This window comes from Heptranchias perlo, chromosome 26, assembly GCF_035084215.1.
Source record: "Heptranchias perlo isolate sHepPer1 chromosome 26, sHepPer1.hap1, whole genome shotgun sequence".
In the NCBI taxonomy this organism is placed as follows: Eukaryota; Metazoa; Chordata; class Chondrichthyes; order Hexanchiformes; family Hexanchidae; genus Heptranchias; species Heptranchias perlo.
Genome location: NC_090350.1, coordinates 27,869,183 through 27,893,007, shown reverse-complemented (window position 1 = coordinate 27,893,007; position 23,825 = coordinate 27,869,183). Strand labels below are relative to the sequence as shown.

Sequence of the window (23,825 nt, the reverse complement as noted above, 5' to 3'; positions counted from 1 at the left end):
ATATTAGGACAGGTGACCAAAAGCTTGGTCAAAGAGGTAGGTTTTAAGGAGCATCTTAAAGGAGGTGAGGTGAAGAGGTTTAAGGAGGGAATTCCAGAACTTAGGGCCTTGGCAGCTAAAGGCACGACTGCCAATGGAGTAAGGGAGCAAATGGGGGATGTGCGGTCAGAATTGGAGGAGCGTAGAGATTCGGAACTGCTCATGACGAACAGCCACACGTATGAATCAATGCCGGAAATCTGAACGAAAAAGAGAAAATCAAAAGCAAAATACTGCAGCTGCTGGAAATCTGAAATAAAAACAGAAAATGCTGGAGAAGCTCAGCAAGTAAGGCAGCATCTGTGGAGAAAGAAACAGTTAACGTTTCAGGTCGAAGAACTTTCGTCAGAACTGGAAGATGTTAAAGAGTTAAAGTTTTTAAGCAAGTACAGAGCCGGGGAAAGTGGGGGGGGGGGTGTGGAAAGAACAAAAGGGAAGGCCTGTGATAGGGTAGAGGGCAAAAGTGATTAAATGATAAAAGGGATGAAGGTGCAAGGCAAAGTGGTAATGGGACAGATTAAGAAACAAAAGATTGGTCAGGAGTTGCTATAAATGGCAGCAGCAGAACCATTACCAGCACTTGCTGTCCAAAAAAACATCATCTGACGAAGGAGATAATCTCCGAAAGCTTGTGATTTTAGTGATTTTAAAATAAATTTGTTGGACTATAACCTGGTGTTGTAAGATTCCTTACATTTGTCCACCCCAGTCTATCACCGGCATCTCCACATCAAAAAAACAGGAGCAGTGGTTATGATCTAAAGTTAATGTTGAGTCCGGAAGGTTGTAAAGTGCCTAAACGAAAGATGAGGTGCTGTTCTTCGAGCTTACATTGAGTTTCATTGGAACAGCGTAAGAGGCCGAAGACAGAGAGGTCAGAGTGGGAGTGGGACGGGGAATTAAAATGGCAAGTGACCGGCAGGTCAGGGTCACACTTTCGGACAGAGCAGAGGTGTTCAGCAAAGCAATCACCCAATCTGCATTTGGTCTCCCCAATGTACAGGAGACCACATTGTGAGCAGTGAATACAATATACTAAATTGAAAGAAGTACAACTAAACCGCTGTTTCACCTGGAAGGAGTGTTTGGGGCCCTGTACGGTGGGAAGGGAGGAAGTGAGGGAGCAGGCGTTGCATCTTGTGCGCTCGCACGGGAAGGTACCGTGGGGACGAGAGCGGGTGTTGGGGGTGATGGAAGAGTGGACCAGGGTGTCGCAGAGGGACCAGTCCCTTCGGAATGTTGAAATGGGAGGGGAGGATGTGTATGGTGGTGGGAACGCACTGGAGGTGGCGGAAATGGCGGAGAATGATACATTGAATGTGGAGGCTGGTGGGGTGGAAGATGAGGACAAGGGGGACCCTATCATGGTTCTGGGAGGGAAGGAAAGGGGTGAGGGCAGAAGTGCGGGAAATAGGACAGACACGTCCAAAGGCCTTCTCAACTTCACTGGAGGGGAAACCTCAGTTGAAAAAGGAAGACATATCAGAAGCACTGGTATGCAAAGAGAGATTACCCACACACAAATACCACACCAGGTGCAATACTTAAGCTCAGCCAGATAACAGAAAATAATTTTGTAATGCTGTAAGTTCTTGATTATGCATGTGTCTCTGATGCTTTAACTTTACATTCTGTACATTACAATCACTGAATTATCCTTGTGTGTTCAAAAAGTGAAAAAATTCTGCTGTGAAAAATGAGGGAAAGGAACCCAACTGGTTTCCCCTCTCACTCCAAGTATAACTGCCTGACATCGTACTCAGTACCTCCACAAAATGACAGGCCTCTTGCTGCAGGAAAATGTAAACTTTTTAGGCCATCTTTTAACGCCAAGGAGCTTGTATCTAAAAGCCATTCAAAAACAAAGATTACCGTGGTCATAAAATAATACCTTGCATTTATAGAGCACCTTTAAGATAGAAAAAGGTGCTTCAGAGAGGTTGAGGAAGAACAGATGCCCACCAACGAAGGAGGAATGGGAAGGGGTGGGCAAATACTTGGGTCAAATAGGTGGGTTTTAGGAAGGGTCTTAAAAGGAGGATAGTGTAGGGGTTAAGGGACATAATTCCAGAGAATTGAAAAAAATTCAATCCAATAAGAAATTCAGGAGAAACCTTTTTACCCAGAAAGTGCAACAAGGCGTAGTTGAGGCAAATAGCATAAATGCATTTAAGGGGAAGCTAGACAAGTACATGAAGGAAAAAGGAATAGAAGGAAATGCTAATAGGGTTAAAGGTAGTAGGGTGGAAGGAGGCTCGTGTGCAGCATAAACACCAGCATAGATCAGTTGGGCCGAATGGCCTGTTTTTGTGCTGTAAATTCTGTCATTCTATGTAAAAGGCACCAAATCCTGCCAGCCGACGTGTTTGCAAAAGAACCAGTTTATTATTGCAATATCATAAATAGGGGTTTTAAACAGAAAAGACTGTTTCTTTGACTCTTGGGACATTGAGCAGGATATGTGTTTGGTGTCATAGGAAGTCACTTATGCAATGTAAAAATGTGGTGAAATCAAAAACAAAACAGCACAATACTTAAAATTGTTTTTATTAAACTATATACAGCAAAGATTTCACAGAATTAGTTTCACACAAATGGAATACGACCGTGAGGTTAGCAGGTAATAGTTATCCCCTGAACCAAAGTTCTAAATATAACTGATTGGAAAGCCTTTGTGCGTATTCATTTAAAACTATTTTCTACAAACTTGGACCCTTGTGAAGGCACTTGAATTATACCTGCACATTAACAGAAAAAGTGGAGTGAATTGTTATAGACACACTGACTTTTTAAAATTATAAAGTAATAGTTTAATGCTATAGCCCCTAGTGCTGTTGCACACTGTATTTAATATCAACTGAATATAGTGACAATCCAAATAATTCAGGAATAACCAGTTTGAATAACTCATTCCTTATTAATGCATGGAGAGAAAAAAATTACCACAAATTTGCTGATATTTCTAATTATTTGCATGGTGTAAATAGAACACTAGGAGGAGATTAAGAGAACTAGTAACAACCATCACATCACATGTTGGTAACTAAGTCCCAAGCGATTTGGAACAGAGGGCAGGAGAAACTTCCTTACACAGAATTGTGAGGATGTGGAATTCATTTCCGGAGTTCGTGGTTGAGGCAGAAACTATGTCAACGTTCAAGATAGATTGGCTAGATGGATGAAATTAAAGGGGTTGAGGGGATGTGGGGCCAGAGTGGGTAAATATGATTAGAACTATTTGGAGGGTAAACACCAGTATGGACTGGTTGGGCTGAATGGCCTGCTTCCATATTGTAATTCAATGTATTTCTATGTGTGCCAAGTCAGCTAAGTCAATAACCACACTGCTTAGCTGCCATACTGTATTTTCACTCTAGGCTGGTAAGTAACATCAGTGGCAAAAAATCTACTGTGAACTGTAACAATATCAGGCTTCTTCGACAGCACCTCCCAAACCCGAGACCTCTACCACCTAGAAGGTCAAGGGCAGCAGGCACATGGGAACAACACCACTGCACGTTCCCCTCCAAGTCACACACCATCTCAACTTGGAAATATATTGCCGTTCCTTCATTGTCGCTGGATCAAAATCCTGGAACTCCCTTCCTAACAGCACTGTGGGAGAACCTTCACCACAGGGACTGCAGTGGTTCAAGAAGGCGGTTCACCACCACCTTCTCAAGGGCAAATAGGGATGGGCAATAAATGCCGGCCTTGCCAGCGATGCCCGCATCCCATGAACAAATAAAAAAAAGGCAACTAGGGAATGGGGATTAAATGTGGCCTTGCCTGGGCCACCCACATCTTAAGAACAATTTTTTTTAAAGCAAAGGTGATTGCTTGACCAGCCCCAGCTACAGCCTGTTTTAGGCTTCACTGAAACAAGCTAAAAGATTTCACCCTTTTTCTCTCCTCTCCCCTGAAGGCATGGACCCTGTATTACTGGAATATGGTTCCATAGATGGCAGTTGTCATCTGGTATCTCACCCAAGTCCGATAATCTCATGTGAGCCTTCACAGTGAGGATTGTAAGGCTATTTGAATGTGACGAACATCACAGCCTAGCAGAATCCTGTCCTCAGCTGACGTCCATATAAGGAAATTACAGTAGGGTCATAGGATAGACCAGACGTGGAAATAGTGGCTGATTTTTCCCTTCTCTAACCCAGCAGCACTGAGGCTTAACTGTAGCATGTTCAACGTTGAGAAATTTGCTAACTCAGCACAGAATGGAGATCAAATCCCTGACCTTCCTGGTCTGTATGAAGATTTCATATTTTTTGGGGAAAAATTAAACAAACACTGACTGAAATGTTGATGCTACACAGTGTCCAGGCTGACCTATAGCATCTACAACAATGTGTGAAACTGACTTAACCTTTATTACCTTAATTATTAAGGTGAAATGAAAAGTCTTTATACTATTATAAAGCAACAGTTATATCCCTTAGTCGTAACTTTTTGTACATTATAGTTAATATCATGTGAATACAGTGAGATGCTATTTTTCTCAATTCAGGAAACACCCAATACAGATAAATAATTCAGATAACTGACTGTGTATTAATTGAAATGTACTGTATTAAATATTAATTCAGCATGGAAACTGATTTGCAGTTTCATTAAATAATTATGAACCTAAGACATACTGGGAGGTTCAGCCAGTTAGAAATTCAAGAATTTGAGTAAGTGACATTTAGATAATCAGTATATTTTAGCAAGCCATCGTTAAGATCCTAGTCATGCACAAGCCCACAGGATATTTCCCTGTAATGTTACATTATGACATCCCATTTCTATAACAGCAAAATCATAAACACATCCAATAAAAAGACTTATGAAAAGCAGTGTTAGTAATCACTAATAGATTGGTCTACCCATAATTCACTACACTATACAACAACAGCAAGCTTCCCCTTTGCTGTTGTGCATGTCCCTTAGTTCCTGGTGCATCATAGTCACACTGCTCTCAGTTACATTTAATTGTTGCCATGACAAATCTATAGTCCCAAGATACAGCGTGCTAAAATATGCATGGTCAGTATTTCAGATGCCCTGATTTCTAAAGATCCTAATTCAAGTAAAACCTACTGTTAAATTTCATAGCAGCAAATTTAACTCTGGTTTCAGTTGAGGTTCAGAACAGCTACACCCTGGAATAGCCTGAAATCTGATAAACGGTGATATTTTTATACACGAGAGCATAGAGGAATATCTGGATTGCTGCAGAATGTTTCTCATTTTTAAGCTATGTACCATTCTCTAAGCAAGAGTGCAGGGAGACTCCCTATTCACAATGCCAATCGATCCAGAAGCCAGGACATATGAAACAGTGGCCCAGGGCACAGATTTTCTCTTTCGCCAAGAAGAAACACCTGGCCTCCATTCTGTGCCTCATTGCGATGGCATGAGCAACATTAGAAACTCACCACAAAGGGGCAGCACTTCGGTATTGGTATTGCCCCATCAGTGTGTATTGGTACACCAATATGCTGTGCATACTCATATACAATATGAGTAGTAGAATGCCTACATTTCCCCATATGGGAAACAGATATTCACAATGTCCAAGCAAAGTTCTGAGGGCCCACTTTGCTACTTTGTTTATCATTGAATTTATACTGAAAATGCCAAACTTAGGACTTTCATGAGAAAGGAGAACCTCATTTGAATAATACTGTGTTAAAAGGGCAAATATGAATCTATGAAAAGGGCAAACATGTCATGAGAGCTATTCATTCAATTCCGGACATTTCTTATCAGAAGTCTCAAATATTCTTGGAAGAGTCAGAAACCCTACTGAAATGCATAAAAATGTAACATTTCAAAAATTAATCTACATAACAACAAATTAACTTTATATATATATATGTACAGTTTGCTTTATAGGAGGAAAAATACATAGGAGGACCAATTTAGAAAAGAAAACAAAAGATTTGGCTGACTGTCTTTTTGGTGAGGCCTGTAAAAAGAGTCAGCACAAGTATGCCCAGCAAAGATTTTTTCTGAATGCTTGCACATGTACTGATCAAGCTTTAATTGCCCAAATTCAAAAGATCACACAGAACAGAAAAAAGTATCAGTCTGGCTCAGTTGCTGGCATTTCCAAGTCATAAGTTTATGGGTTGAAACCTCACTCCCATGACTTGAGCACATAATCTAGGCTAACAGTATAGTGCAGTATTAAGGGAGTGCTGTATTGTTCGAGTTTTTGGATGAAACATTAAACTAAGACCCTGTCTGCCTGTTCAACTGGTTGTGAAAAATATTATGGATCTATTCAGGGAATTCTGCCAATACTCTTCCCTCAAGCACCATCATGAAAAACAGATCAAGTGATCCTGCATTTCATTTACTGTTTGTGGAACCCTGTTTTGCATAAATTGACTTGTGTTTGTCGACATAACAACAGTGGCTACCCTTCAAAAGTAATTACATGGTTGTGAAGTGTTTTGGACATCTAGGGGACATAGCAAGGCATATAAATACAGCTTCTATCTTTAACTGCAGGAATCATCCATTATGCCAACATTGGTTTACAATATGCATCATAATTGGTTGGCACCAATTGCATCTTCTTATTTTGCTGTATACCATTAATCTAATCACATCATATTGGACCACGTGTGGGAAGATGAAGCACTCAAAACTGCAAAACCACACACACACCACTCCTGTTACATACACCTTTCACTGAAGTACAGCATCTCAAGACACAAATCCTACATAGTTTCATACAAAGTATTCCTAAATACAGGTTATATAGCAAACACGGATATACCTACAATAAAACATCAGTAACAATTTGCATTATACTTTTGATCCCTTCGGTGCTAAACTGGCTTTTTGTAGCACACCTTGGTCTTATGTCTGTTTGGCTTGCAAGGATCTCAGTCTTAACATTTTAGCATAACAGAATTATAAAACCTACATCTACTGCAAAAGTTGTGAAAATTGTTTTCCTGGCAATGCATTGGGTGTGTACGTATATATATAGATATATACATATATGATGGATCCAGTAGGTCAATGTGTCCAAACCTTTGTCTTCATGGGCTGTATAGGTGAGTACCATGTAACCTCGGGGGCCAGATATAAAGTTTGAATCCCATGTTCCCATTAATTTACATGTATCTCAAGTTGCTCATTAACAGATCTTAGTGTTTCGATTTTGGATTTATCCACCAGCGAGGGCACAGCACCAGACAAGTCTCTAGGTGCACAAAATTCAAACAGGACAAACCAGCAAAATAAGTGCAAATAAGCCTGTGCTGCAAGGGCCTTGGGTTGCAGGTTGGATACACCTGCAGTAGGCAAGAGAGAGAAAGAGTAAATATAGTTTGTTTAGTCTATAATTTTCTAATCAAATTATTCACTTAGTAGTTGACCACCATTAAGGATAAAGAATGAAATCGTTTTCTCCCCTTCTCTTCCTCTCCCCCATCCTATGCACAATTCCCCCAGGGAGTAATCAGCAGGCAACCTGCATTGTGAGTGTTGCAGAAGGTGCTGTGCAGCTTGCCGTTCAGAGATGCAAAAGACTGGCAGAGTCTCTCTGTGGGGAAGTGCTCTGCCTCTACCGTGCCTTTTTCTGACAGCTGAGCCACGACCAGGACTTTAACTTGAGGAATTCTCGTTGCATATCTATAGTCCACTACAGGGCACTGCAGCAGTGTACTATATTAAAAAAACACATCTGCAATTAAAGTATTAAAAATCTGTACACAGGTATGAAAACTCATCAGAAACTTACCCCCTCCCCGAATCACATGGTTCAAAAACCAGTACACAGTATTAAAGGAGTGCGATCATTGTTAGATAATCATTACTTAATATTCAAAAATTAAATAACTGTAACTTTAAAAACAGTACTATGCCTATTGTCCAGTATTATAATTTGAATCACTCTTCAGTGAGGAGCCACCAACGCTGGTAATTTTGCAGAAATACGGAGTATTTGGGGATAGGGGATGACTATTACAAATGGCAAGTTTTACAAATGGTCCCCACAGCAGCTTAAAAGTGTTTCTCTTCTAATTCCCAAGGTTTGGCCCAGCAAACATTTAGTGCTTATCCCTTTTACTGGCATGCTCTCTTCAGGAGAGAATGAACCTACATTTCAGTTTGTACAAATGTTTTCCTCCTGGTCATCCAATAGAAATGAACACAGCAAATCATACAATCCTAGAAAGGTTACAGCAAGGAAAGAGGCCATTCGGCCCGTCAAGTCCACGCCGGCTCTATGCAAGAGCAATCCAGCTAGTCCCACTTCCCCGCCCTTTCCCCATAGCCTTGCAAATTTTTTCCTTTCAAGTAGTTATCCAGTTCCCTTTTGAAGGCCATGATTGAATCTGCCTCCACCACCCCCTGGGGCAGTGCATTCCAGATCCTAACCACTCACAGTGTAAAAAAGTTTTTCCTCACAGTCTAATAATGCTTAAAAATTGAAATAAAATTTAAAACACAACTTCACATCAGTCACATCACCACTTGTACTCATTCGGAAGACTATAAGCCTGGATTCGTATGTTGCAGTTGCACTGGTGCAGACTCAGTGTTAAAATTGCCACGTTTCCAGCATGTTTTCAGAGTTACTACCACCATTTAGTTAAACTGAAAAACATTCTCTGTGTAGCAACTCTAGATACCCAAAGCTAAAACCCTAGAACCGTAGTTCTCAAACTTTTTGAATTGGGACCGACTAAAATTTCAAATATACCCTGTCACCTCACTCAGTGGTGCCTTTAGAGATTTCTGAAGGGAGTTGAATAATGGAAGAAAAAGACTGTTTTTGGGAGTGGAGGTGCAGGATATGTCCACCCACCAGAAAATTGACTTGTGACACTTTATTTGGTGCATTCTCCAGGATGTTTGGAGTAGACTGCGTTTTTTGTTCCTGTTCTTGCCACCCCAGCCCCCCCACCCCTCACTCTCCCATTTCTCTGATTTCTCTCCCCGAGCTGGAATGCATGAATGGCCACCAGCTTCACACCACTGTTGCGATATCATAGAATCATAGAAGTTACAACATGGAAACAGGCCCTTCGGCCCAACATGTCCATGTCGCCCAGTTTATACCACTAAGCTAGTCCCAATTGCCTGCACTTGGCCCATATCCCTCTATACCCATCTTACCCATGTAACTGTCCAAATGCTTTTTAAAAGACAAAATTGTACCCGCCTCTACTACTGCCTCTGGCAGCTCGTTCCAGACACTCACCACCCTTTGAGTGAAAAAATTGCCCCTCTGGACCCTTTTGTATCTCTCCCCTCTCACCTTAAATCTATGCCCCCTCGTTATAGACTACCCTACCTTTGGGAAAAGATTTTGACTATCGACCTTATCTATGCCCCTCATTATTTTATAGACTTCTATAAGATCACCCCTTAACCTCCTACTCTCCAGGGAAAAAAGTCCCAGTCTGTCTAACCTCTCCCTGTAAGTCAAACCATCAAGTCCCGGTAGCATCCTAGTAAATCTTTTCTGCACTCTTTCTAGTTTAATAATATCCTTTCTATAATAGGGTGACCAGAACTGTACACAGTACTCCAAGTGTGGCCTCACCAATGCCCTGTACAACTTCAACAAGACATCCCAACTCCTGCATTCAATGTTCTGACCAATGAAACCAAGCATGCCGAATGCCTTCTTCACCACCCTATCCACCTGTGACTCCACTTTCAAGGAGCTATGAATCTGTACTCCTAGATCTCTTTGTTCTATAACTCTCCCCAACGCCCTACCATTAACGGAGTAGGTCCTGGCCCGATTCGATCTACCAAAATGCATCACCTCACATTTATCTAAATTAAACTCCATCTGCCATTCATCGGCCCACTGGCCCAATTGATCAAGATCCCGTTGCAATCCCAGATAACCTTCTTCACTGTCCACAATGCCACCAATCTTGGTGTCATCTGCAAACTTACTAACCATGCCTCCTAAATTCTCATCCAAATCATTAATATAAATAACAAATAACAGCGGACCCAGCACCGATCCCTGAGGCACAACGCTGGACACAGGCATCCAGTTTGAAAAACAACCCTCTACAACCACCCTCTGTCTTCTGTCGTCAAGCCAATTTTGTATCCAATTGGCTACCTCACCTTGGATCCCATGAGATTTAACCTTATGTAACAACCTACCATGCGGTACCTTGTCAAATGCTTTGCTGAAGTCCATGTAGACCACGTCTACTGCACAGCCCTCATCTATCTTCTTGGTTACCCCTTCAAAAAACTCAATCAAATTCGTGAGACATGATTTTCCTCTCACAAAACCATGCTGACTGTTCCTAATTAGTCCCTGCCTCTCCAAATGCCTGTAGATCCTGTCCCTCAGAATACCCTCTAACAACTTACCCACTACAGATGTCAGGCTCACCGGTCTGTAGTTCCCAGGCTTTTCCCTGCCGCCCTTCTTAAACAAAGGCACAACATTTGCTACCCTCCAATCTTCAGGCACCTCACCTGTAGCGGTGGATGATTCAAATATCTCTGCTAGGGGACCCGCAATTTCCTCCCTAACCTCCCATAACGTCCTGGGATACATTTCATCAGGTCCCGGAGATTTATCTACCTTGATGCGCGTTAAGACTTCCAGCACCTCCCTCTCTGTAATATGTACACTCCTCAAGACATCACTATTTATTTCCCCAAGTTCCCTAACATCCATGCCTTTCTCAACCTTTCTCAACCGTAAATACCGATGTGAAATATTCATTCAGGATCTCACCCATTTCTTGTGGTTCCGCACATAGATGACCTTGTTGATCCTTAAGAGGCCCTACTCTCATGCTATAGTACACATGATATAAAAGTTAAGCCCTCCGTGTCAGGAAAGATGTTAATTACATTTTTAAAGTTATTTTCACAATATTGTCTTGAGCCTGCCTACCACGAAATCCACCTGTGCCCAAGCCACAGAAACAAAAACAGGCTCTCCTGATGGTTTTGCAAATTTATCCAGTGAATAAACGAGCCATACAGACATGGAACATTGACATTTCAAGTTTATGTTGTTTTAGCCGATTTCAGCTGGGATGGCGTTGAGGTGCTATGATTGGTCTCAGCACCACTGGATTAGAGATTGGGAAAATCGTCGACGGTTCTGGCTCCTAATTATTGTCCAGTGGCCCCTACATGTAGCCGAGTGAGAAGAAGATCAGACTTGGATTCAGCTGTGATACCACCACTAACAGTTGAATAACCTGTTGAAATTCATTGTCAAGGCTCACATGAGTAATGGCTACTAAGGGAAGTAACCCAGAGGGCAGCTGCACTGTAGCAAAGAGTCAATGTTTTCAGGGGAAGAGGTAACACTGACAAGAAAAGAAAACACACTGCTCGCCCCCTCCCCCCCCCAACCCCGCCTCCTCAATTCACTCCCATAATAAAATCTTTTAACAATTAACTTTTACATCTGGTTCCCATCTTCAATGTAAAAGCCAGTAATTTTCTGCATTATAACTTCTCTCTCCAGCGGTACTTTCATTGAGGAGTGCAGTCCATTTTCCCTTTATCCAAGGCTCCATTGAGTCTCAGTAACCACAATCTCTATGAAGTAGGGGGTTTCGGCAGTTCTTGGTTTTTTGGCATTTCTTGATTTTCTGCCAAGTGTAATTTTTGTCTGAATTTCTACTAAGGATCATTTCCTCTGAACATATAGAAAAATCATGCACCTAATCAACAGTTAAAAGGCTCTTAAATGGGCTCCCCTTACAGCTCTATAGATGAATACAGTGCCCAGTATAATATTAAACAATACAGACCGGGAAACCTCTAGTTTGGTTCATGTGAGTTCGCTGATTTCAGCCAGGGCAGCAAGTGGGGCACTATAGCTGGCATTGGCACTCCTGAGTTCAGTAGACAGCACAACAATCCTTTAGGATTCCTGTTCACTACACAATGATCCCTTCTAGAATAGCATGTGCGTGGACATCAGTTGAGGACAGGATTGAGATTGCCTGGAATGTCCTTCATTATCAAAGGGCCTCCTGATTCTTAGGGTTAGATCTTGGCTTTGTGCGATAGTGTGATAGCGAGTCGGCAGCCTGATTTACATCTCTCCCAAATTTTATTGAAGTCAATTTTCATTGAGAGCGCCAAAAATTGAGAATACTCACATATTGCCAGGAAGTCCTGGAACTCGAATCTACAACCAGCTGGTTGAAAAGTTACTGCCACTGCTGTTAGGTTACCAAAGTAACTAATTCTTGGAAGACAACTGACTATAGATAATTATTGACAGGAATCATTTGAAAAGGATACATTGAGGTACTAAGCTCTTCCAACTGTAAGATAAAGTCAAAATAAAAAAATATATTATTTAATACAATCATTAAAAACTAACAGGCACTCAATATAATCAGTATTTAATGCCATTAGGTCCATACTGCAGACATGTAGGAGCAGGAGTAGGCCATTCAGCCCCTCGAGCCTGTTCTGCCATTCAATTAGTTCATGGCTGATCTGTATCTTAACTCTACCTACCTGCCTTGGTTCCATAACCCTCTATAGCCTTGCCTAACAAAAATCTATCAATCTCAATTTTCAATTGACCCTCAGCCTCAACAGGTTTTTGGGGGAAGAGAGGCATCCACTTAACAATGGCTACTTCAACTAAAATGGAGGGACAGTCTCAACCACACTTCTTCACAGCTGCTGTCAATCCAATTCTAAGATCAATCAATGGGCAATACATTTCTCCAACACCAAACTAGTCCACCCTGCATCAATTCCTCCACCAACATAGACCCATGTGGTCCATTAGCAGAACTCATTCACTGATTGAGAATCAAATTCCTATTTCATTCGAGACTGGGCTTCAAACTCCATTACTTCTTAATGGGAATACGGCACTACATCATTCTTATTCCTAATAATCTGATCCACACCCACTTATACTTGTCTCACAATGAACTTCTTTAGGGTGGGAAGTTTTGCATGTAAACTATTTACCACTCTATAGCTTTTACTCTAATAGTGCTTCATGGTAAACCAATTGGAAATACATTTTCTGAAGGCTAAGATTCTGTCAAGTTTATAACTCCAAAGTAAACACTCCACTGCTGTACGGTGCTTTTCTGGACCAGCTGAGAAATCACAAACTTTACTACAATTGTAACTCCTGATTACAGCATCAAAAAACTCTATGACTACAGCCACGCTGTTCTGAAATAAGCATCTCAATCACAATACCGACAGAAATTAAGGTGAAAAACTTTGTAAAATAGTATTTACATGGTAACAGGAGCAGCAACAAGTTATTTTGAGGCCAAACTACCATATGTGCTGATGGCTTGGCCCAAGACCAGAGTGAAGAAACAACAGAGTTGGAGGACAGCAGAGAAGAACCAGGAATAATAAGATCTAAGCTAAAATGGCTAAGATTAATTTAAAAACATAGGAGGGAAAATACTCAGCAGAACATGTGGAAGACAGTCAAACCAAACCAAGAACTAAAGCTAGTAAATAAATTGGACCTACAGAGGCAGTTATCATTAAGATTAGCATTGATCCAGTCCAGATTTAAATGGCTAAAGATTCTGAAATTTGTGTAAGTAGCTTTGTTCAAATTAATGTTAAATGTTATAACTGTGCTTCACCGAACCCATGCATCTTTATTAACATTTTCAGATTTGAATGTTCAACCTTTTGAAATACGAAAAATGTTTCCAATTAAGAACCTAACTAATTATTTTCTGTAAGTGTAATGTAGAATATTAAAATAATTAGAAAAACAGTGAATTTGTATACTATTCAGTGTAGTATCCTCTGATGTAAATCATTAAATTGTATTCATTTAAAAATATTGTGGAAAATATTACTGAAGTTCTCAAATTAATTGCGATACACAAGGCAGATGAATGACTAGGTTCCACGTTAGTTGTAAAAAGAGGGAGATACTCCACTTCCTTGCTCAAAGCACCACTTTCCCTTTGTGCATCAGTGCTTGAAGGGTTTAGAAAGCTAGAAAGACAATGAGTTGGAGTTGTATGCTCTCATCTCTGGGAGCTACAATTGAATTCATTCTGAAGCAATGAATGAATACTTCTCTGACAACTTTTAGTTGTTCTGATCAAATTTATGTCCAGTTGTTGTCATTACACAATGGACTCCATACCAAACAATTTGACACCAAACAAAAAGAATTTAACTCTCTAACTCACATTAGACAGAAGCTGTTCAAGATTCCTGTCGGATGCATTTTTTTTCTGGTCCTCAGAAAGCTCTTCCACGTGGCTGTCAAGGCTGAAATGTAAACGGGCCATTTTTTCCTGCATCTCTCTCACATGCTCCATCTGTTCAAAGGAGCACTCTTTCCCTAAAGAAAATGCAGCATTTTCGCAATTGGAAAAATTAAATTTAAAAAATGAAATTCAGTAAACTGTAGCAGCTCACATTTCTGACTGTTTGCTTATAAACTGAGTCCCAGGGACCTAGGCCTCCAACTTAGTTAAGCTTCAGTTACAACCTTTAAATGGTTAAAATTATTTCAACTTATTTAAATATTCAGTTGGTATAGCAGTGTAATGGTTGTGCACTGGAACATGATTTGCAGAGTTGATTGGTTCATGGTAACCACATGATTTATAACACCATGTAGTTAGCATGAATCAACCAAAAAGAAATGAGACAATGTATACTGCTACATTCAGACATTCCCACAGAGACAAAACATATTTTTATATATATATGTAGAAACATTAGTATGATTTAAAAAAATAATAGATTGCTTTCTTAAAACTGGATTTGTTTTGATACAAAAATAAGATAGAAAAATAATAAGTTCCCCAATGGCTCAGGGGAGTTATCCATTGAATAGCTGACAAATCATACAATGATACAGCACAGAAGGAGGCCATTTGGCCCATCGTGCCTGTGCCGGCTTTTTGAAAGAACCATACAATTAGATCCATTCCCCTGCCCTTTCCCCATAGCCCTGAACATTTTCCCCCTTCAAGTATTTATCCAATTCCCTTTTGAAAGTTGCATCGAATTACATTGAAACTACAGCACAGAAACAGGCCATTCGGCCCAACTGGTCTATGCCAGTGTTTATGCTCCACACGAGCCTCCTCCTTCCCTACTTCATATAACTGTATCAGGATATTCTTCTATTCCTTTCTTTCCATGTGCTTATCTAGCTTGCCCTTAAATGCACCTATGCTATTTGCCTTAACTACTCCTTGTGGTAGCACGTTCCACATTCTTACCACTCTTTGGGTAAAGAAGTTTCTCCTGAATTACCTATTGGGTTTATTAGAGACTATTTATATTTATGACCTCTAGTTTTGGACTTCCCCACAAATGGAAACATTTTCTCTACGTCTACCCTATCAAACTCTATTATTTTAAAGACCTCTATCAGGTCATCCCTCAGCCTTCTCTTTTCTAGAGAAAAGAGCTCCAGTCTATGCAACCTTTCCTGATAAGGATATCCTCTCAGTTCTGGCATCATCCTTGAGAATATATTATTGCACCCTCTCTAATGCCTCAATAATATGGAGACCAGAACTATACACAGTACTCCCATTGTGGTCTAACCAAGGTTCTATACAAGTTTAACATAACTTCTTTGCTTTTCAATTCTATCGCTCTAGAAATGAACCCCAGTGCTTGATTTGCCTTTTTTATGGCCTTATTAATCCACGTCGCTACTTTTAGTGATTTGTGTGTCTGTACCCCTTGATCACTTTGCTCCTCTATCCTGTTTAGACTCTTATTATCCAATCATTATGTGGCCTCCTTATTCTTCCCACCAAAATGTATCACCTCACACTTATCTATATTGAAATTCAATTCAAAATTATACGCCCATTCTGCAAGTTTATTAATGTCCTCTTGCATTTTGATGCATTCTTCCTTTATATTAACTACACCCCCAATTTGGTGCTGTCCACAAATTTTGAGATTGTACTTCCGATTCCCGAATCCAAATCGTTAATGTAAATTGTGATCAACAGTGGTCCCAGCAATGATCCCTGTGGTCCACCACTTTCAACCTTTTGCCAGTCTGAGTAGCTACCCTTAACCCCATCTCTCTGTTTTCTGTTTTGTAGCCGTCTTGCTATCCATTCTGCTACCTGTCCCCTGACTCTACATTATAAACAGAGGCAAAGGTCAGATAAAGCCAAGAATTCCATATGCTTTTTAAAATTTGTTCTGCCACCTTCAAAGATTTGTGTGTGCACACTCCCAGGTCTCTTTGTTCCTGCACTCCAATTAAAATTGTACCATTTAGTTCATATTGCCTCTCCTCATTCTTCTTACCAAAATGCATCACTTCACACTTCGCTGCATTAAATTGCATTTGCCATGTGTCTGCCCATTTCACCATCAAACAACAATAGATGCACAACAATTGGACTCAGCACCTTGAGTTGGAAGGGCGGGCAGGAAACATACTAGCCAAGCTTTCTTGCCCTGATTACAGTGCAGTGACCCCTGCTGGAAGTATGCATGTGAGGGCAGGATTGGCTCATCCATGATGCCTCCAGGGTCAAGATACACACATGAACAACAGACTCTGGAGTAGAGTACCTGAGTGCTACTAATGCCTGTGGAACCATATATTAGCAAGGATTTAATGGCTTCAGCAGAGGAGTCAAGGAAAAAAATTGGCACAGAAAAAAGGTTATATTCATATCAATAACTTGCATTTACACAGTGTTTTAGCATAGAAACTGTTTCATTACAGAGGAGAAAAAATAAAACGAATGGATGCCAAACCATGGTGGGAGAATTAGGGGAGGTAACCAAAAGCTTGGTCAAAAAGATAGGTTTTTAAAAAGGTTAGAGAGGGAAGTAGAGATGGAGGGGGTTTGGGAGGGTCAGAGAGTTTAGGGAGGGAGTTAGAGAGAGTAGGGCCAAGGCAGCTGAAGGATCTACCATCAATCTTGGGCAAAGGGAGGGGACATGCACAGAAGGTAGGAGCTGAAGGACCGAAGGGTATGGGAGGGAGGGCGCAGTGAGCAAGGCCATGGAGGAATTTGAAGATGAAATGAGGATTTTAAATTGAATGTGTTGGACAACAGGGAGCCAATGTAAGTCAGCAAGGACACAGGTGATTGGTGAGCATGACTTGGTGCAATAGAGGATATCTGCAACTGAGTTTTGTACAAGTTGGAGTTTATAGAGGGTGAAGGATGGGAGGACATTAGAGAAACCAAATCTAGAAGTAACAAAAGCATGAATAAGGATTTTGGCAGTGGCAAAGGTGAGGTAGAGGAGGAGGTAGGCAATGTTACAAAGGTGAAAGTAAGTAAGTGGTCTTGATGATATCAAGCATAAAAAAATAATCTAGGAGATCTGGATTATAAATGGAGTGAAAAATTGGGGTGAACGGCTTTCTGTTTAAAAAATTTCCAGACAGCCCACCGACAATGTGACACACCAGCATAAAAACCTTATGGAACTTGGGAATTCTAGGTTCCACGTTCATTTTAAAAAATCCTTTTAACAGCACTGGTGCAGCATCTTATATAGTCAGATTAAAAATGGCCATCAGAATTTAAATTAGGAAGCCTGGAACAAAACTTCAATTATCAGGTTTGATGATATTCACAACGTTATCTCTATCAATCCACACATGCATTTTACTAATCATAAAAATAATGAGCAATATAATTATATTGTAAGTGTCGCATTCTCTTCAGTCAAATAACTCACCAAAAGCCTGCAGTTTCCCAGAGTGGAAATCATTCAGTAAATTCAGCAAGCCACATTCCATCTCTCTCACGTCAGAAACATCCGTCAGGAACGAATGCTGAATTGGAGCTGACTTTGTCATCTTCCCAGTTGGCTGTGGGGGTTTCACTTTATCTTTGTTTGCCCTGCTCAAATGTCCAAACAATTGAAGATTTAATTTTTATTAAATAGATAAAAATAAAATCATTTTAATCATCATATCAACTATTTCATACCAATAAAAGGAAAAATTGTCACTTTAAAAAAAAAGGCAGGCAGTCTCCTAACACTGTTTCAAGTCTTATCTATTAGTTTAATGTTGGGATTAATGCAAAAATGACAATGATTTTCTTCATATAATTGGTCCTTATGCCAAGTTTAATTGCCGATATTAGGTGAATGGACAAAACTGTGGCAAATGGAATTCAATGTAGACAAATGTGAGGTCATCCACTTTGGATCAAAAAAGGATAGAACAGGGTACTTTCTAAATGGTAAAAAGTTAAAAACAGTGGATGTCCAAAGGGACTTAGGGGTTCAGGTACATAGATAATTGAAGTGTCATGAACAGGTGCAGAAAATAATCAAGAAGGCTAATGGAATGCTGGCCTTTATATCGAGAGGACGAGAGTACAAGGGGGCAGATGTTATGCTGCAGCTATATAAAACCCTGGTTAGACCGCACCTGGAGTACTGTGAGCAGTTCTGGGCACCGCACCTTCGGAAGGACATATTGGCCTTGGAGGGAGTGCAGCGTAGCTTTACTAGAATGATACCCGGACTTCAAGGGTTAAGTTACGAGGAGAGATTACACAAATTGGGGTTGTATTCTCTAGAGTTTCGAAGGTTAAGGGGTGATCTGATCGAAGTTTATAAGATATTAAGGGGAACAGATAGGGTGGATAGAGAGAAACTATTTCCACTGGTTGGGGATTCTCGGAGCAGGGGGCACAGTCTAAAAATTAGAGCCAGACCTTTCAGGAGTGAGATTAGAAAACATTTCTACACACAAAGGGTTGTAGAAGTTTGGAACTCTCTTCCGCAAACGGCAATTGATACTAGCTCAATTGCTAAATTTAAATGTGAGATAGATAGCTTTTTGGCAACCAAAGGTATTAAGGGATATGGGCCAAAGGCAGGTATATGGAGTTAGATCACAGATCAGCCATGATCTTATCAAATGGCGGAGCAGGCACGAGGGGCTGAATGGCCTACTCCTGTTCCTATGTTCCTATATGTTAAAGAGGCATTCATGGCAACACATCAGCGAGCAAAGTTTACACATGTGAGATCAGTTGGAACAGATTACTCAGAGAAAATACACAATACAGTGGGAATCCCAATGGAATTTAGATTTTACACCAGTTAACTTGGCACTAACCTTTTCAACTTTGACCTTAGTTTTGGTGAAGGAGGCTGAGGTAAACCAGTGGAGAATGTGGCACTCTTACTGGCTGGCACAGATAATTTCCTGGGGTTGCCCTGTGGGGCCTGCTGGTTCAAAGTGACCTTTGGGCTTCGTTTCTTTTTCTTCTCTTCCATTCTCAGATGTTTCACAGTTGGATTCTGAGAGATCAAAGCAAAAGTGAACCAAGTCATCAAATTCAACTTTTTAAAGTTTTATCCACACAACAGCGAGATTCTTTTTCAAATGTTTTAATGCTGTCACAAAATGAATCTATATCAATAAGTTTTATTATTTTTGTAGGAAGACAGGACTTAAAACAACTGCAAACTGAAATAAAACATGCTGTGAAAAATGAATAATCTAAATGTAAAAATATCACATCATTCCTAAAGTGCGGTGCCCAGAACTGGACACAATACTCCAGTTGTGGCCGAACCAATGTTTTGTAAAGGTTCATCATGACTTCTATACTTTTGTATTCTATGCCTCTATTTATAAAGCTCGGGATCCCGTATGCTTTTTTTAACCGTTTTCTCAACCTGCCCTGCTACCTTCAACGTTTTTTGCACATATACTCCCAGATCTCTCTGTTCCTGTACCCCTTTTAGAATTGTGCCCTCCAGTTTATATTGCCTCTCCTCGTTCTTCCTACCGAAATGTATCATTTCACATTTTTCTGCCTTAGATTTCACATCTCCAATTACCTCAAAATTCAAGACAATTCACCATGTTACACATACTACAAACAAGAAATGGACACTTGGAAATGTGTTACACGGCAGTAATTCAATCAAGCAGTTCTGAAGACATGATAAACAATGAGAAGAAAACTCAAGTATTTTTTCCCTTCTGTTTTCTCGCCTCCTCTTCCCACCAATGTTGGGGTGCAATCCATCGATACCAGAAATCCTAGCAGTACCACACCAAAGTGGCTATTTCATTATCGTTGTGTGTGAGCCCAGACCTTGAATGGTGGCAGGCTATTCAATCATGGGGAGCATCACAACTGAGCCTGATCTTATTCTCATACGCATTTTTCAGTGGGAGTCACTGGATGGTGATCGGGAGTGGTAACCCTGGCTATTTTCTTCTCTGCATTCCTATTACTGCCCCAACTAATCTGTTGGTTACAATTGCTCTGTTGCTTAGGGAGATCAGGACAAAAGGCTGGAGGAGAATTAAAGGGGGTTTACTCTCAAATTGATAAATTGAGGAAATGGTTATTTTAAACGAAAACTGATAATCACTGATCATTTTTTTAGTATTTTGTCTAATTAAGTTAGCTGATTTGAAAATAGTTTTAGAAAAAAAGCTCAGAATTGGATGCACCATACTCCAGAGATGCCTCTTCCATTCTTCATAAAGTGATACTTAACAGTCGATCTCCTGTAGCATTGCTCGTGGTTTGTCTCAGGTCTGGAACGCAATTGCGACTTTTAGCTGCTAACCTGTTCTGTGCCTTGAAGACCACTGTTCTAAATAGGCAAATCCATGTAGAATCTTAGAATGATACAGCACAGAAGGAGGCCATTCGGCCTATCGTTCCTGTGCCTGCTCTTTTAAAGAGGTATACAATTTGTCCTACTCCCCTGCCCTTTCCCCATAGCCGTACAAATTTTTCCCTTTTAATTGTACCTACTTGTAAACTGCTGAAGTCCACCAGAAGGCAGTTGTAAATTTAGACTCCAGGTCAATGGCTGTTTTTCTTTTTTTAATAAAAATTGCTTTGTATCTGCAACAAGATGTGGCATTTGGTGTGTGACAGACACGAGTCACAGGTTTGGGTGGAGTGAAGATGTATTAGATTACTGCTCTGTACATCATGTCATACCTGAAATGCCAATGCTGGATTATTTAATTAATTATTTTTTTCCTCATCTCACTTTAAACTTTCACGGCTGACTTTTGTCAAATGCATTCAAAACATTAAAACAATACAATGAAATTAAACTTTAAAACTACTTTCCGTGAAAAATACAGTGTCCCAGAGACAAATCGTTCGAATGCTGAATTGACTCTCCGAAATATCCCAACCCTGCTACCGTGTAGTGCTTGGTCCACAAGGCAAAAATACTCCAGACCGACGCTTACAACATTAGCATTCACAAGAGGTAGGCCCAGATTTATCAACACCAGCAGACTGAAATTGGAAGCCTTTAAATCTACGATTTATCATTAATAACGGCAACCATACACGATCCGTGCAGCCGAACGATTCATGGGTAAAATAGCCATTTCTGGTTTTGTTTTATTTATTCAATTCTACTTTAACAATTAAGGACATACCAAAATCGGTCTCACCCACAATAGTTTGAATCCTATGCTCTACCGCTGAACAATAGTCTACTTATTGCACAAAACGGACCGTTTGTCTGCTCAGCAAAGTTGTTTAGTGGATACTTGCTGTATTTACATTGTAGACGAATCTTTACCTGTAAAGGGAGGAATCGATCTGAACGGGTTTTTAAAATCCTTATACGTGTATTTCTAGGCTCAGCGAGTACGATCCTTAAATGTTCTGAAACCCTCTTCGATACAATGTAAAGAGCTTTCGCTTCCGCAAAGTGTAACAATGTGTCAATGTCCCAGAGCGTCAGTTTCATCTCAGTAAACAAGGTTAAGTGCTGGAGTCGGGCACGAACGCCTGTCAATCACCAGCCAGGGACACGCAGGGCAAGAAGATTACAGCCAGTAGAATGGCCTCGCTCCCCATTACTCCCCGCCCCTCACCCCGTTGTCAGTACACACAGTCGCGCTCAGACGTATTTGATATATTCTGTAATGCAAAACTGTTTTTTTATTGATCTAGACGAAAACGTTCCTTCGTAGAACACGAGACAGCATGGACCAGAACAAGTCAGTTCCTTCCAAGAATCGATTCATCTCCAATCTGTTCTAAAAGATTGGACTCAATTTAATTTACGAGGGGAAGGACATTTTTGCAAAAATCCTCCCTGAGTTCTCCTACCAAGAGAACACAATGCGCTTAACGCCCCAGAGCGTTTTACAGTGAGACGACCAGAAAGTGGAGGAATTTGCGAACAATGGGGGGAGGGGACCTAATGCAGCGCTGAAGATAGATTGTTAGAAGGCTTTCGAAGGCAAGAGCGAGGAAGAAAGCTAAAGTGGTTTTGGAGGAGTACCAAATGGTAGTGCATAACAGTTGAAAGAACAACCTGAGATCATTGAGGGACCAGATATATTAATCTGGAGTCAGAGGAGTGCAGAATGTGGGCTAGGCTACACGGCTGGAGCAGATTTCTCAAATAGATTGGGGGATTTGAAGGCGGTGATCCTGAAGATTTTCTGTAGCATGGGGAGCCAGTGGAGCTGGGCAGGGGCAATGGGCTTGTGAGACTTTTTGCAGGCGAGGACTCAGATTGTAGAGTTCTGGATTACCTAAAGGTTGTGATGGTGGGACAGACAACGAGAGTGGTTGGAAGCAGGTTTTGTTCTGGGGCCGCTTCTATTCACTGTGCACTTCATTGATTTGGATATGGTGCTAAAAGGGATGGTGTATAAATTTGCAGACAATACTAAAATAGGAGGCATAATAAATAATTCTGCAGAGCAAAAGGACATTGATTAGATGGTGGAATGGGCAAAAGTGACAGATGGAATTCAATGTCAGTATGAGATGATGTATTTTGATTAAAAGAAAGCAATAATTATACTTTGAATGGGTGAAAGCTGGGTGATGCAGAATAGCAGAGGAATTTGGGGGTTCAGGTTTACAAGACATTAAAAGCAGTACCCCAAGGATATCAGCCCATTACAAAAATTAATAGAAGACTGTGTTTTATGGTGAGAAGAATAGAATATAAAAGTCGAGATGTAATGAGAGTCAATATAAAACCTTAGTAAGGTCACACTTGAAGTATTGTGTGCAGCACTGGACTTCACAATACAGGAAAAATTGAGGCAATAGAGGATACAAAACAGATTCACTCAGATGTGCCTGGAATGAGGAAATACAAATAGGAAGAAAGACTTGAAAAACTGAGTCAAAAGCAAAATACTGCAGATGCTGGAAATCTGAAATAAAAACAGAAAATGCTGGAAATACTCAGCAAGTCAGGCAGCATCTGTGGAGAAAGAAAGAGTTAACGTTTCAGGTCAAAGACCTTTCATCAGAACTGGAAGATGTTAAAAGAGTTAAAGTTTTTAAGCAAGTACAGAGCCAGAGAAAGGGGGGGGGGGGAAGGAACAAAAGGGAAGGTCTGTGATAGGGTGGAGGGCAAGAGATTAAATGACAAAAAGGATGATGGTGCAAGGCAAGGATTGTAATGGGTCAGGTTAAGACACAAAAGATTGGTCAGGAGTAGCTGTAAGTGGCAGCAGCAGAACTGTTATCAGCACTGACTGAAAAAAATGGGAGCAGTGGTTATGATCTGAAGTTATTGAAATCATCATTGAGTCCGGAAGGTTGTAGCCACAGTATTTATATGGCTGGTCCAGTTAAGTTTCTGGTCAATGGTGACCCCCAGGATGTTGATGGTGGGGGATTTGGCAATGGTAATGCCGTTGAATGTCAAGGGGAGGTGGTCATTGCCTGGCACTTATCTGGCGCGAATGTTACTTGCCACTTATGAGCCCAAGCCTGGATGTTGTCCAGGTCTTGCTGCATGCAGGCTCGGACTGCTTCATTATCTGAGGGGTTGCGAATGGAACTGAACACTGTGCA

The 23,825-nt window shown here is 40.7% G+C and overlaps 1 protein-coding gene across 1 annotated transcript; it reads right to left on the bottom strand.

Annotated features, from left to right (window-relative positions):
* Positions 1–11,417: 11,417 nt before the first annotated feature.
* On the bottom strand, positions 11,418–21,763 carry ccdc28b (coiled-coil domain containing 28B). The gene is made up of 6 exons (XM_068007016.1): positions 21,574–21,763; positions 19,115–19,299; positions 17,716–17,879; positions 14,214–14,368; positions 12,313–12,335; positions 11,418–11,671 (listed from the first exon to the last, which is right to left on the bottom strand). Exons 1-6 carry the CDS (start codon positions 21,742–21,744, stop codon positions 11,599–11,601), a joined length of 771 nt encoding a protein of 256 aa, XP_067863117.1. The 5' UTR covers positions 21,745–21,763; the 3' UTR covers positions 11,418–11,598.
* Positions 21,764–23,825: the final 2,062 nt, after the last annotated feature.

Coding starts and splice junctions, on each gene's coding strand:
- ccdc28b (XM_068007016.1), bottom strand. CDS start 21,744: ATGAAACTGACGCTCTGGGACATTGACACATTGTTACACTTTGCGGAA. Junction 19,300..21,573: donor ATCGATTCCTCCCTTTACAG/GTAAAGATTCGT, acceptor TTGATCTCTCAG/AATCCAACTGTGAAACATCT. Junction 17,880..19,114: donor CTAAGGTCAAAGTTGAAAAG/GTTAGTGCCAAG, acceptor ACATTTGAGCAG/GGCAAACAAAGATAAAGTGA.